General features: G+C 41.5%; 1 protein-coding gene across 2 annotated transcripts; it reads left to right on the forward strand.

Annotated features, from left to right (window-relative positions):
* The first annotated feature begins 6,096 nt into the window (after window positions 1–6,096).
* On the forward strand, window positions 6,097–14,042 carry LOC308092872 (acyl-coenzyme A thioesterase 1-like). Of its 2 annotated transcripts, none has more exons than XM_080438978.1 (4): window positions 6,097–6,171; window positions 7,891–8,353; window positions 8,670–8,872; window positions 13,365–14,042. In XM_080438978.1, exons 1-4 carry the CDS (start codon window positions 6,112–6,114, stop codon window positions 13,971–13,973), a joined length of 1,335 nt encoding a protein of 444 aa, XP_080295104.1. In that variant the 5' UTR covers window positions 6,097–6,111; the 3' UTR covers window positions 13,974–14,042. The 2 variants fall into 2 exon arrangements, with proteins under 2 accessions (XP_080295104.1, XP_080295105.1); XM_080438979.1 differs by having other exon boundaries at window positions 6,154–6,171; window positions 7,857–8,353.
* The last annotated feature ends 2,374 nt before the right edge of the window (window positions 14,043–16,416 follow it).

The following is a 16,416-nucleotide window of genomic DNA, read 5'->3' on the forward strand; positions in this document are numbered from 1 at the left end:
AGCAGACCCCCCCATCTGAAAATGTTTTGTGCCAGGGACATGGTGTGGTCTAGCCAACACCAACTCGGGACTCCTGAATCGCTGCCCTCCACACCCTCCTATCTAACATCAGGGCCTTGAGCTCTACAGTGTTGTTAAGCTGTCGTGCATCTACAGTACATAGGTGGATGCACTTCAGGGACCCCCAGAAGAGAAGATTTGTGTTAAAACAAATGCAAAATGATTCAACAGTTTTAAAACGCTTTCAAGATTTTTCAAGAAATTTCAAAAATAGCAGATGTACAAGTTTGCAGCGCGGCACGAAGTGACACGCTGTGAGCTTGTAGATTTGCTATTTTTGAGGACCACCGTTCTAAATCACTGTCCTAAATCCTAAGAGTTTTCTGAAAAACGCATGTTGCTTTATATAGCTACAATCTGAAATGACACAGATGCTTTCCCGGTTTTAATGGGTTAAAGGAAATAAATCATATTCATGAACATTAAGTGTTTTAGTAAGGTGTTGTGTTGGGCCACCACTAGGCAGAACCGTTTCAATGCACACCGTCATATAGATTCTACAAGTCTTTGGAACTCTACTGTTAAGGATAGAAATGTTTCGTTATAGGCCTAAAGGTAGGTGATCACTCAGGATACATTTGTATTGATTTGCAGTGACCTTTCCCTCTACAAGTGGACTCAAGAAAAATGCCCACACATGCAGCTCGCTCACTTGTGGAGAATTATTGTGAAGGATAACTGTGCTGCCTCCAAATGGCAGATTGTTTAAGATTCAAAGTTTAAAAATGTTAAAATAATTCTGTCATTTAATAAGTCAATAAGTTAAGCTAAAAGGTAATGTTCTTTGTAACAGATCATAGTATTTGTACTGCCATCTAGTGGTGGAGGTAAAAAAGTATAAAAACGAAAATGAAAGTAAAATGCACTCAGTGAAGCCAGCATTTCTCCAGTGAACAGTGAGCTGTGCTTGTGGTCTGATGAGAATAATCTTAAAACGTTTTTGCCTTGGACATTATTTGTCTGTAAGTACATCTAAGTTGTAGTTAATCGGTGTAATGATTGCATTTCATGTAAGATTTGATGTTTGCAACTTTCTGTGTAGACTAGGCTAATTGTTTGTTTGTTAGTTGTGTAAGCACATGTGCTCTGCATTCCATGTTAGCTTGTTGCTGCAGTGGCTGCATTCTGTGTTTGTAACTTTGTGTAACTGGTTCAAATGCAACTACTTACAATTTATGTATACTTATATGCATACTAATTCATATATATGTGTATTTCTGTCTATTTCTGTACTGTTTCAGTTTTACAACCAAAAATACCCTGCAGAGACTTCAGTAAATTACCAAGAAAAGTCAAGCCTTGTTTGTTTATTGGAGGATCCCAGGATTGTTAACTAGCTGTCTAGCTTCACATAGGCACGTGTTGCAAGGGCAGTATAGTAAAAAGACAAGAAGCACAGCGGGCTCAAGCATACAAGATTATAATCAGCAATCATGAGTACATGCTCAGGAAAGAAATACACATTGGATGCTAATGATGATCAAGAGGAGGAGAAGGAGGATTTGGAAATCCTGACACTAACGAGACAACAGGAGGAGCATGAGGCATTCCAAGCAGATTCCGTCAAGTCTTCTCACAAGTCGTCTCACAAGTCTTCTCACCAGTCTTCTCACAAGTCTTCTCACCAGTCTTCTCACAAGTCGTCTCACAAGTCTTCTCACCAGTCAGTCAAATCGAAACCTGAAGCATCCTGTAAGGCATCCAGTAAGTCATCACGATCCTCAATATCGTCTTCATACCTTAAAGCAAAGGCTAAGGCAAAGGCTGCTCAGGCTGAAGTGGCATTTGCTGAAAAACAAGCCGCAGTGATGAAGCAAAAGGCTGAACTTGAAAAACAAAAGGCTGATGTTGAGGCCGATCTTCTTAAACAAAAGGCTGATGTTGAGGCCAATCTTCTTAAACAAAAGGCTGATGTTGAGGCCAATCTTCTAAAACAAAAGGCTGTACACAAGGCTGAACGTGAAAAACAAAAGGCTGTACACAAGGCTGAACGTGAAAAACAAAAGGCTGTACACAAGGCTGAACGTGAAAAACAGAAGGCTGATCTTGACGCCAATCTCCATGTTCTCCAGTCTCAGAGGGCTGCTGCTGCTGCCTCCGCCGAAGCCGCAGCCTACAAGGTAGCTGAGGAGAGTCAATGTGTCACAATGTCACACTCGATTAGGGTTGGTAGAGGAAGTTGAAGACCAGGAGCCCCCTGTTCTACAACTTCCTCTACCAACCCTAATCGAGTGTGACATTGTTCCTGATGATACGACGGAGATACCCTCACCAGAAATCGCACATTGTCACTCCCACATACAGCCAGTTGCCGAGAAGATTCATCCTGTGGACCCAGACGCTCCAATCCTTTTGCTCTTAGGAAAAGACATCTTAGGGGTGCACAAGGTGCGAGAGCAAATAAACGGGCCCCACAATGCTCCTTACACGCAGCGGCTAGACCTAGAATCGGTCATCGTGGGTGAAGTGTGCTTGGGGACAGTCCACAAACCATCAGAGGTCAGTGTCTACAAAGAAAACGTGCAGCAAAATTGTCACACATCCTGTTTCAACCCATACCCAAAAGACATCCAAGTGATGGAAGGCTACAGTAGTATGACACAGCATCCTGGTTCCACCTCTACAGCCTGTAAGGAAGATGCAGGCCCCACAGAGAGGACAGACAACCTCAGATGCTCGGTGTTCGAACAGTCCAAGGATGACGACAAACCAGTACTATCCATGGATGACAGAACATTCCTGGACATCATGGACAAACACGTCTACCAAGACAACGACAGCAATCGGGTAACTCGGATTAGAGGATCCACACACCCTGACCAGTGGTCCTATGTTGCTACGGATGCGATCCCTGCAGACCAAGCCACCAGGTCTATACAGACAGCCGATGCACAACGTAGCAGTTGGTTCTCAGGCCCTGCCTTCTTGTCACAGTCCAACACAAAGGACACATCTGAATACAGCCTCTTCAACCTTGTTGAGCCAGAAGCTGGCACTGAGATTCAGCCTGAAGTCACAACTCTGAGTACCAAAGCCTTCAAGTCTCAGTTGAGCCCTGAACATTTCAAGCGATTCTCAAGCTGGAGAATACTCTGTCGAACAACAGGACACCTCATCCATGTGTCTACATCCTTCAGAGGGACCTCAGACAACACAGGAAGCGAAGGATGGAAACGTTACCTAGACACAATTAGTGTAAGTGAGCTGTCACAAGCCAAAGACTTGCCTATGGACAGACCCCCGCTAAAGCCCCCTTTTTACCAATGTTGGTGTTGGTGTCTTTGAACCCCGGACCAGCATGACACGTCATACGAGAGGAAGTAGTGCAGACAGCAAATGCTGGGCTGTACACCTTACCTACATGTCTACCAGAGCAGCTCACTCTGAGTTGATTGAATCCATGCCAACTGACAATCTCACCAATGCTCTGAAGGATGGAGCTGTCAAGATGTTTCTGAGGCCAGTCTCAGAGATTGTAGTCCTTCTGTCACAGGAGACTTCTTGAAAGAACTTTTATGTTGCTATTGCAGCCAAGGACATTCCCTTAAGGTTGATCTGTAATGGTACAACGTTATTGTACCAAAGCGGGGAGTGTGCTGCCTCCAAATGGCAGATTGTTTAAGATTCAAAGTTTAAAAATGTTAAAATAATTCTGTCATTTAATAAGTCAATAAGTTAAGCTAAAAGGTAATGTTCTTTGTAACAGATCATAGTATTTGTACTGCCATCTAGTGGTGGAGGTAAAAAAGTATAAAAACGAAAATGAAAGTAAAATGCACTCAGTGAAGCCAGCATTTCTCCAGTGAACAGTGAGCTGTGCTTGTGGTCTGATGAGAATAATCTTAAAACGTTTTTGCCTTGGACATTATTTGTCTGTAAGTACATCTAAGTTGTAGTTAATCGGTGTAATGATTGCATTTCATGTAAGATTTGATGTTTGCAACTTTCTGTGTAGACTAGGCTAATTGTTTGTTTGTTAGTTGTGTAAGCACATGTGCTCTGCATTCCATGTTAGCTTGTTGCTGCAGTGGCTGCATTCTGTGTTTGTAACTTTGTGTAACTGGTTCAAATGCAACTACTTACAATTTATGTATACTTATATGCATACTAATTCATATATATGTGTATTTCTGTCTATTTCTGTACTGTTTCAGTTTTACAACCAAAAATACCCTGCAGAGACTTCAGTAAATTACCAAGAAAAGTCAAGCCTTGTTTGTTTATTGGAGGATCCCAGGATTGTTAACTAGCTGTCTAGCTTCACATAGGCACGTGTTGCAAGGGCAGTATAATAACTCATATGACAATATCCCTTCTTTCCACATTTCTGTTGCCCAGAGCATGTTTTTGCACCAATGGAATGTAAGATGTGCATTTGTCTATGTAATGAGCGGTTTACACACTGATTGCTATAACACCCCCTGACATTCTCAGTCACTTGAAGTCGTTTTTTGTTTTTAATCAAAGCTGAAGACTTTTTTGTTTGCTGCTGCCTTTTATCTTTAGTAACTATTTTTATTGTAATCAAATGTCATTTCATAATGTGTTCCTTTTGCACTTAATGTCTTGTGTAAAGCACTTTGAATTGTCTTATTTATTTATTTTTACTTTATGTTTATTGACATTTTTCCAACACATTGTCTTATTTTTTAAATGTAATCAGCGGTTCAGGTCAGGAGCCTGTCTCCTGTTTCTGTAGCGTGAGGCAGCTTGATGTACAAGTACACACCCTGGATATGACGCTAGCAGGGACCCGCGTCGTCACCCCCAATCCAGACCTTGATGCTGAGTGCCAAGCAGGGAAGCATTAGTACCATTTTTATAGTCCTTGGTATAGGACTCGGCCGGGGATTGAACCCTGACCCTGACCTCCCCCAGTCTCAGGGCGACCACACTTTAACCACAAGGCCATTAAGCTGGTTGTTGTAATGTGCTATATGAATAAACTTGCCTTGCCATCTTGATCCAAAATCGAGGTCAACCGGGCCTCCTCACCATTTGTATACAGAGGATGGAGCATGATAGGATTTTAATTGCTTAACCACAAGAACCCTAGTGTCCCTTTTCTGGCCTTGTTTTCTGCAAAGACATTTGGTGTAGAAGGGGGGAAAGGGAGGGGCAGAGTATAGACCCTTGGGGGACCCAGGTCAACAAAGGTTTAAGTTTAAGAGGTTATATCATGTTTGGAAACATCTGTATTTATATTTCTCCATTCAGTTATAGATGGGTTTCCTTTAATTTGTCACCTGTGCTGTACATATAACATACAGATGCACATGTGAACAAGATAAAGAGTCTTATTACATGTACAGCATCATTCCACTCCAGACAGTAGCAGTAGAGCCAGGCAGCAGAGGCAGAGCATTGGTATTCTAGGTGTGTACCATTAGCTTTTAGCCTTATCTGATCCACAGCTTTTCCTGTCTGTCTGCTCAGCAAGGCAGCTCCTTCCTGTGTACCGGTGCCCACCACAGGTACACAATGTCCTATTATAAAACCTCAAGGACCGCACGCGCGCGTGTGTGTGTGTGTGTGTGTGTGTGTGTGTGTGTGTGTGTGTGTGTGTGTGTGTGTGTGTGTGTGTGTGTGTGTGTGTGTGTGTGTGTGACTGTGTGTAATACATTTGAAGAAATTAACGGGTGAAAGCATTTCCCACTCTAGTCTGTTTTATAAAAAAACAATCAATGAAATGACCTTATGTTGTAATGGAGAGAGAGGACAGGAGATACAGAACATCAATTGTGAACTGAAAAACATTTATTATTATTATTATTATTATTATTATTATTATTAAGCTAATATTATTATTAGGCTATTATCATTATTTATTTATTTTTGATGCACTTGCTCCATATATTATTATATTTGGCTATATATATATAATAGTTAATTATTATAACAGATTATTAACAAATCACTATTATTACAATTTGCTTTAATGAGACATTAAAATCAAACACCAATGTTTATTAAAATTGTAGAAGAACTCATGTGGCTATACCGGGTGAACTACATTACCCATAATGCTCCTGTGTCGATAGGGATTTGTTGATGTATAAAATAAACCTTGTACTCTGCAGGAACAGAGTTTCTGTCTGCTTACAACTTTCGGTGAGTCTGTAAATGCAACCGTCACACAATTATGATTCTATTTAAACTATATACGAACTTAACTGTGGTTGTTGAATGAAGAATTATGTAAAGTAAAGAACGTCCTGCAGACAGTTAGCAATCACTGCTAAGGTTAGTTCAATACAACAGACAGAGGACTAAAGATCATTAAGATCATACATTTATAGACGCTATGGGTCATTTATCACCACTCGATTTGTAATTACGACTATTGATAACTAAACGGAACAATCCCCATTGGACAGAATGATAAGTGGTCAAAACTTTGCCGATTTAAAAAAACTAGTTGCAAAAAAGGCACGACACCTCCAGTGGTGGAAAGTAACTACATTTACTCAAGTGCTTAAGTACAATGTTGAGGTACTTTTTACTTTACTTGAGTATGTCCAATTTTCAATACTTTTACTTCTACTCCACTACATCTCAGTCTGGTAAATATTGTACTTTTTACTCCACTACAATTATTTGAAAACTTTAGTTACTAGTTACTTTGTGTGTACTAGTTACAAATGGCCGAAATGTATATAGGACTGAAGTGGTTACTTAATGCATGTTTTGTAATAATAATCAAAATCTACAAAGTAACTAGTAACTAAAGTTTTGTAGTGGAGTAAAAGTACAATATTTGACTCTGTGATGTAGTGGAGTAGAAGTAAAATAATTGGATAAAGTACAAATACCTCAAAATGGTACTTGAGTACATGTACTTAGTTACTTTCCACCACTGGTTACAATGCATTCATAACCATTGCCTATTTTCACACAAAGTATAAGAAGAACATAACCAAATAATATTGACCAAACAGGCTGCTTAAGCTATGTTTTACCTGGGCATATTGTATAGTGTTGGCATTGTATAGAGCAGGCTATTTGTTGCTTTAAATCAGGGCTCCAAAGTTCAAAGTACACTCCTTTACCTGCTTTGTAGAATATAAAAAAACAACACATTGTTTGCAGTGGCTCATTTTATATCTCTGTAAATATAATATAGTTCAAGGGTACAGAGCTCTCCGCTATTGTGTGGAACTGCTCTGTTTATATGTATTATGGCTATATTCCCAGTAATAACTGACACAAGTTCAAGTTAGGATGAGTGACTTTCAACAAGGTCCACGCAGTGACGCAGGTGCTGTAATAAAATTGGTACTGTGCTTGAATTGCCCCAACATTAAAATTTTGCGAAGATTCTCACGAAAGAGCCAGGACTACTGTATATACAGTACACTGCACAACTGCAATATCTAAAGAGGGTTGAATTGGAGTCTGGACTATTCAAAAATAACAGATATACAAGCTCATTGCCGCGCTACGAGCTTGTAGATCAGCTATTTTTGAAAAAATGTGACATTTTGTGCAAATCTTTATATATGTTTTTTGAAGTGAACATTTGTAACTCAAATCTTGCTTCTGGGGGTCCCTGGAACAAAATATTTTGAGATGGTGGTCCGCGGCCAAATACATATCATTTTGGGGGTCCTTGACATTAATACGTTTAAGAACCACTGATATAACAACATAGGTTTTTTCAAAAAACTGTTAGGATTTAGAAGACACTTTGTAGAATCGGCCTCAGGTCTTATAATGGATTAACTGATATTTCAATTTACTGGAAGAGCCATTTGCCATTCACTTTGAATGTGTTTTGAATTAGACTTTTAAAACAGCCTGTGCCATCCCGTTCTGGTCTGTCTGTACCAGGCCAGGATGTGCTCGCAGGTCAGACTGAAGCTTCTGCCCCGCATCAAGTGCCTGTTCGACGAGCCCGTCAGAGTGACGGTGTCCGGGCTGAGGTCCAAGCAGCTGGTCACCATGAGGGCCAGGTCCACGGACGACAAGGGGGTGTCGTTCTGCTCCTCGGCCACCTACCGGGCCGACGAGGCGGGGGAGGTGGACCTGGAGAGGCACTCCTCCCTGGGGGGCAGCTACAGCGGCGTGGAGCCCATGGGCCTGCTGTGGTCGCTGAGAGCCGACGCCCCTCACGTCAAGTTCTCCAAGAGCGACGCTCGGAATCCCCATCACGTCATGTTCTCGGTCCACGACGGGGAGGGGGACGGCAGGGTTTTGGCAGAGGTGACCAACGAGAGACACCTGCTTGGCGACGGCGTGAGTCGCGTTCCCGTTACGGGGAAGAGTATCCGTGGAATCCTCTTTACTCCTCCTGGTTAGTCTCTCTCTCTCTCTCGCTCTCGCTCTCGCTCTCGCTCTCGCTCTCGCTCTCGCTCTCACTCTCTCGCTCTTGCCTTGATTATTGTGTTGAGGAACGACTATATCCAGACCGATATATCGCATCTACCAATAAGTATATATGCAAATTATTAGAATTTTTAATTGCATCGGTATCAGCAATTGTTCAACCTATCTTCACCTATCTTCATATAATTGGTTCTCACTAAAGCTCATTATTATAAGATGGCACCGTTTCAGTCTACTCACTGTACTGTGCTTATGTAAATAACATTGTACATTTTCCCTCCCAGGTGAAGGTCCTTTCCCTGCGGTTCTAGACTTGTACACTTTTGGAGGCGGTCTGTCTGAGAGGAGAGCCTGTCTGCTGGCCAACCGAGGCTTTGTGGTCCTGGCTCTGGCCATATACGGATACGAGGACCAGCCAAAACGAGTGAAAGAGATCCACCTGGACTATTTTGAGGAAGCCATACAGTTTTTGACAACACGGCCCAAGGTCTTTTCTACTTTTGATGTAACTTGAATGAGATGCTGTAAATGCTCTGAATAATTTTGCCCTCGACACCCTGGTTTTGTGTTGCATGCATGTACTAACATTCATACAGTTACATGTATTCTCTCCTGGGCAATTTCCAGTATAACTTAACCACTTAAATTGTACAGTATTGACCGGAGACCCCCAGGGATCTATACCCCCCCCCCCCCCCCCCGCAACAAATCTCTTCACAGAATATAGCTAATCTACAAGCTCAAAATATTTTGCAACACAGTCTACAAGCTCAAAACATTTTGCAACACAATCTACAAGCTCAAAACATTTTGCAACACAATCTACAAGCTCAAAACATTTTGCAACACAATCTACAAGCTCTGTACCTAGAGCTTGTACATCGGCTATTTTCCCAGAATGTTCTCCTATTTTGAAATGCCCAGAATATGCTAGGGATCAAGTGGTTAAATGCCTGACAATAACATGGAAAAATGCCATTTGTTACTGTATCTATTTGCTGCTTAGCAATGTCTCAAAACCGATCAAACTGAGCAAACCTCTAATCGAGTGTGTGACCTTAAAATCGGCATTAAGACTTTGAATGGCACCTGCTGTTTGATGTGAAAGAATAGAATTGTCTATTGTATGCATACATTGAATGAGATTGTGGCCTTAAAATCAACAGTCAAATCAAAGCGTGAATTCTGAGATTTGTGACACCCATACACTGCATCCTACACAAATTGTAATTGTCAGTCAAAATCCTACATTTACAGTACTGTTTAATCCACGTACTTTAGCATTTTCTCTATTAGTTGTGATAAATGGACATTTCAGTCCAAAATTGATCTGTCAGTTTTGTCTATACATGAAGTTGTGCCACTCGTGTTTACCTGTGAGGTTTTGGAGAGGGGCTGTACCTAGATTATGTTGTTGACATGGGCTATCACCCAGAGGAAAATACTATTGAGTTAATAGTCTGGTTCCTTATGCTTAGATTTACAATGTTGTCGGATTTTTTTGAAGATTTGCAAAACTATACATTTTTGGAAAGGTTATTGTCTAAGGAATCAGAAAATCAATGTTTGCATTTGCCCAGATGTGTATATGGCGGCCATATTGGCAATTACAAAATGGCCACCCTAAAATGTACGTTTTTTAATATCTCGGCCTCTAAATAAGCTGGAACATTGATTTTAACTCCTAAACCTACATTTTCAGTGTTGAGGAATCCAATGGTGGTAATTATAAAGCTACAAAACTTTACAATATTAACCCTTAGATGCATGACTGAGTCCAAAATGACCAGATGTGGTTGTTTTCTTGCAATATCTTTGTAATTAAAAAACATTTATCAATTCATATTGAAGATTTGCAAAACTATACATTTTTGGAAAGGTTATTGTCTAAGAAATCATAAAATCAATGTTTGCATTTGCCCAGATGTCTGTGGCCATATTGGAATTGACAAAATGGCCGCCGTAAAATGTATGTCTTGTAATATCTTGGCTTCTAAATAAGATGGAACATTGTTTTTAATGGCTAAACCTACATTTTCAGGGTCAAGGAATCCAATGGTGCAAGTTATCATTTCATTTTTTGTATCATCCCATTGACATAATCCATCATATGGGTAAAAACAGCACAGCCCAGGCAGTCAGTCAGATACTAACTCAGTGTTCTTTTTATTTCTTTTAACTGTGAACTTTGGATGTTTGTGTAACCATCTTAAACATCATGACATGTGTAATCTTAGACAGTCTATGCATCATCATCATCATCACTTTCGTGCGTCACAGCTTGGGAATCGTCATCGTTCTGACACTGGCTGCTGCAATGACACATTTCAGTATAGGCTAAGTCCTTAGCTTTGCAGGAACATCTGCCAGAAGAACAGTCAGATTTACACTTGCATTGAACCATCTCAAGGATGGCCTTTTGGGCTGGGAGGACCTCTGTGGTCGTTGGTTTCAGCATGCCATCCAAGTGTTTGAAGTACCCATTTTGCAGGGGATGCAACTGTGGATCCTGCATATTAATGGCTGCTTGTGCCCATGCCCTTGTTTGGACATGGATTCTCAAGATGTGCTGCTTCAGAGCTCCAGGTGTTGGAGGGAGCTTGTCACTTTCTGCCCTGTGTTTGCAGAACAGATGCCATCGCAGTTCAGGGATTGTCTTGATGTTGATACCCTTGGGTGAGTAAGCTGTAAGGACTCCAGTGTTGACAGCATTCCTTCCATCACTTCTGCTTCATCCAAAAGCATCTGTAGAGCATTGATAACATCTTCATCCGTTTTGAGGTAGACCTGCAGCCAGGTTGCCTTGCCTACCATCAAACACATCCCGATGAGCAGGTTCCTCTCCCATGACAAGACGAAGGCTGATCTGACTGACTATCTTGATACCAAAACACTAGAGTACAACAGGGGATCCTCCAAGCTGATCATCACGTCTGCTTCTAGATACACCAGGAGCAACAAAGACCTGGTCTTTGAAGAAAATAACCACGAAGAAGCAGACACACTGCTGATCCACCAGGCTGTGCTGGCTTCACAGCGAAACCCACCTGATGCACTGTTGGTATTTTTCTCCCCAGATACGGACGTTTTAGTGCTAGTCACAGCAAACTATGACCTCCTGCTGATGAACACGTCCATTTCTATGGCCTCTGGTGTTGTGCAGATTGAAGATTGTGGCGAGCTCTAGGTAAAGAAAGAGCAAAGGCTTTGCCAGCCTTCCATGCATTCACTGGGGCCGACAACACAGGGAGGTTCTCCCGTATAAGCAAGGCAACCTGGCTGCAGGTCTACCTCAAAACGGATGGCGATATTATCAAAGCTCTGCAGATGCTTTTGGATGAAGCAGAAGTGACAGAAGGAATGCTGTCAACACTGGAGTCCTTTGTATGTGCAGCTTACTCACCCAAGGGTATCAACATCAAGACAATCCCTGAACTGCGATGGCATCTGTTCTGCAAGCACAGGGCAGAAAGTGACAAGCTCCCTCCAACACCTGGAGCTCTGAAACAGCACATTTTGAGAGTCCATGTCCAAACAAGGGCATGGGCACAAGCAGCCATTGCTCTGCAGGATCCACAGCTGGATCCCCTGCAAAATCCCAGAGGTCCTCCCAGCTCCAAAGGCCATCCTTGAGATGGTTCAATGCAAGTGCAAATCAGACTGTTCTTCTGGCAGATGTTCCTGCAAAGCTAAGGACTTAGCCTGTACTGAAATGTGTCAGTGCAGCAGCCAGTGCCAGAACGATGATGATTCCCAAGCTGTGATGCACGAAAGTGATGATGATGATGATGATGATGATGATGGATAGAGACTGTCTAAGATTACACATGTCATGATGTTTAAGATGGTTACACAAACATCCAAAGTTCACAGTTAAAATAAATAAAAAGAACACTGAGTTAGTATCTGACTGACTGACTGCCTGGGCTGTGCTATTTTTACCCATATGATGGATTATGTCAATGGGATGTTACAAAAAATGAAATGATAACTTGCACCATTGGATTCCTTGACCCTGAAAATGTAGGTTTAGCCATTAAAAACAATGTTCCATCTTATTTAGAAGCCAAGATATTACAAAACATACATTTTACGGCGGCCATTTTGTCAATTCCAATATGGCCACAGACATCTGGGCAAATGCAAACATTGATTTTATGATTCCTTAGACAATAACCTTTCCAAAAATGTATAGTTTTGCAAATCTTCAATATTAATTGATAAATGTTTTTTTAATTACAAAGATATTGCAAGAAAACAACCACATCTGGTCATTTTGGACTCAGTCATGCATCTAAGGGTTAATATTGTAAAGTGTTGTAGCTTTATAATTACCACCATTGGATTCCTCGACACTGAAAATGTAGGTTTAAGAGTTAAAATCAATGTTCCAGCTTATTTAGAGGCCGAGATATTAAAAAACGTACATTTTAGGGTGGCCATTTTATAATTGCCAATATGGCCGCCATATACACATCTGGGCAAATGCAAACATTGATTTTCTGATTCCTTAGACAATAACCTTTCCAAAAATGTATAGTTTTGCAAATCTTCAAAAAAATCCGACAAAATTACATAGTGAACCAGACTATAAAGGGGAATTTCGCCCCACGTTATTCTTACCTTTATTATGACGTTATGATATCCTAGGACGAGTGGTACAGAACAGAAATTCCATAACTCCATAACGGATCCGCCACAGTTAAAAACCCGCGCCTATGGTTCTTGCTTTAAATCGCGTATTTTAATAGCGACACTTCCGGCGCCCGACCGGAAGTGTCTTAGCTGTGCGCCGGTATAGCGTGCAAGAATATCATATCTACAAGCTCGAGCTTGTTGATATGCTAGTTTCAGTATAAATCAGTCATAATGATTGATCTGATCATTATTAACTACACTATAAATGATTGCCTAGTAACCTTTCCCAGAGGAGAGATTTTGGAACTAGTAGGTTCTAATGTTCTCTTGTTTCCTGGCAGGTGGACAGCGGTGGAGTTGGCGTAATCTCCCTCTCAAAGAGCGGAGACCTGGCGCTGTCCATCGCCACGTACCTGTCCGACGTCAAGGCCACCGTGTGGATCAACGGATGCAGTGCCAACGTGGCCATCCCCCTCTACTACCAGAACGGCCTGGTCCACACTGCCTTGCTGCACGACATACACAAGGCCATACCCACCGAGACGGGGGCCTTCAACATCAAGCACTGCTTACACGACCCCCTGGCGGAGGAGAACAAGGCGTCCCTGATCCCCGTCGAGCGAGCCGCGGGACACTTCCTCTTCGTGGCCGCTGACGACGACCTCAACTGGGACAGCCGCGGATACGTGGAGGAGATGGCGGAGAGACTGAGCCGTAACGGGAAGGCGAACTTTGAGAGGGCGTGTTATCCGGGCTCAGGGCATTACCTGGAGCCACCCTACGGGCCCTACTGCCCCTCCAGTTTCCACGGTGCGGCGGGTGCCCCCACGCTTTGGGGGGGCGAGCCCAAGTCGCACGCGGCTGCCGAGGTCCAGCTATGGAAAAAGATACAGGAGTTCTTCAGAACTCACCTGGGTAATGGTAACTCCAAGACCCAGGCTAGGTTATAGATGTACGTTATTTATAAATGACACTTGTAATGTATTACAGTTGTGTAAATTTATTATATAAATGATATTTACGATTTTTTTTAATACATATCTGACTACCGTACATAATGTGAATTAAACACTGAGACCTCAAGTTATGATGATGACTTAAATCAGCTCTATGAAAACTCCTAGCTGTGCTGTTATAGCAAATAACACAGCTCTCAGACAACCATGCTGCTTGATCAGAACCAGCTGTTGTGTAGTTGGATTGTCGGATCATATTAATTATCGTGCATGTATGAGGTTTTATTTTGAGTAATGAAATAGCTGTGCCCCTTGATTGTACAGCTTAATTTTACATTATGACTTTATCGCATGGAATTAAGCCCTAACTTTGTGGAAATAGTAAACTCACTGTACTTCAGTATGAACTCGGTGTACTTACCCAGTATGGCGTGCTATGCCCACACATAATGATGCACAGTAAATGCTTTTCTTCACTGACATGAGATAACCTTTCCCTCCTACCTAAACATGCAGCCAATTGCTGCTGTGTTTGGAGGTGGAAGGTCAACTATAAAAGAAGGTGCAGCTGTAAGTTATTTTTATTTATGTTATGGTGTAAATAAGTTATGGTGTTATTTTTATTGTTCTAGTATGCAACTTATTTTTTCCTTACTTTTCTATGTTTTTGTTTTGAAAAAGGTTCCACACATTATTAACTATTGTTAATGATTATTGGAGGACAGTAAGGTTTTTTTGTGAGAGATTGTTGTTTTATATTAGACACTTTCAACGTGGCATCCCTACTTTGAGCATGTCATGTTATAGGCCAAACTTTTCATGGAATATATATTTTATATTTGTTAAAAAAATTATAATAATCACAAATAGTGAAAATAGCAGATCTACATGTATGCTAATCCAATATAACTAACCCGCCGGGAATCTGGTCAGCTAAATTTAGGGGTTTAAGTGGTTAACACTAGGTCACTTGGATATCCTACTTGCGGTGGGCTTTCCTCAACTTGTTGCTCACCAGCTAGGCTCTGTTCTATTTGAGGTAAAGTTTCCACCACGTGAGTCTGTTTATGTTAGAATAGCTCACCCTTTGAAAGGTCTTAGAGGTCACAGTCAGCAGCTACAGCGTAATCCACTTCAATGCAGCTGTTTTAGGTAGGGTGACCATATTTTCAAAAACCCAAAACAGGAATAGACTTTTTTTCTTCCCCTGTTTCCCACATGGTGTTTTCATCAGGATGTGGGACAAGTATTTGATCACTTTATACCCCTACTGTAACTGTACCTTAGAACAGAACATAACAGAACATGATCAACGTCTACAGTATGTAAGCACTCAAAACAAGTGTCATTAGTTTAACAATTTGGTAGTGAATGTTGAAATCCGTGACATTTTAGTGTTATACAGATATTTGTCGGCACTCTGGACACCTAGCTTGAAACCGGGAGAATCTCGGCCGAAACGGGATCTGCAAAAAATAACACATCTACAAACTCACAACATGTCACGAATCTCACGATGCAACGCGTTGTGAGCTTGTAGATTGGCTATTTTTGATGTTGGTTATTTGGCGTGAGTGGTTAAAGGACAGCAGATGCCAAAGGGCCTTCCCCACACGGTGGAAGGGGTTGGTTTGCGGTGGCTGTTTATACAGTCCAAAAGGGTATTTAAGGAGAAATTAATTGACATGTTTTAGACAAAGGCCTCTTTTCTGAAGAAGTTCGAAGAATAAGAATGTGTCTTCAATATTTTCCGGTGTGTGTGTGTTTTTCGTAAGGGCCTGCCCTCCCTTCCCGGGTCAGAAGTGAAACGGCGGTCAAGGCAGTCAAACAGGAAATGATAGTCATGTGCCCTGGCGAAGCAGCTAAGTCAGAGAGTAAAGGACAATGCAGCCTCTGCATTGCACTGAATACGTTTTGTGTTTTGTACCAAACAAGCATCGATTTTTATTTATCATTTATTTAATAGTTTATTCATGAATCTGGAAATTCCATGGGTAAATATGAGCCCAGTCTATCTTGTATCCTTTCCTTTTAGATTTACAGAGAGGTTGTCCTTATTTGACCTCTCTGGTGTGTAAGTGAAAGTTAAGTTAATAAAACGAAACGGGCAGGAGTGGCTTGTTGTCGAATTGCTGCATTAAGTCATCCTGGTCCTGCAGCCAACCTTGGTATAACAGCCTGTAAAAAAAAAAAGACAAAGCAACACCTACCTTCCATTTGTAACTATATAACTGTCTATATACGTTATATCTCTCAAACCCACACACGCGCGCTAATCCTCGGTGGTAGATAACATTATTGTTCTTACAACCTCTTGTTTTGTGCAGGCTCATCCGTAGAAGAATGACTGAATTATTGAAAAATAAATAAATGCAGCATTGATGAAAATGTCTCCTCCACCCTCCTGCCCTCCTTTGTTTTTTTCTTCTGTGTTCTG

Source organism: Gymnoscopelus braueri (assembly GCF_963280865.1).
Source record: "Gymnoscopelus braueri genome assembly, chromosome: 10".
Taxonomy (NCBI): domain Eukaryota; kingdom Metazoa; phylum Chordata; class Actinopteri; order Myctophiformes; family Myctophidae; genus Gymnoscopelus; species Gymnoscopelus braueri.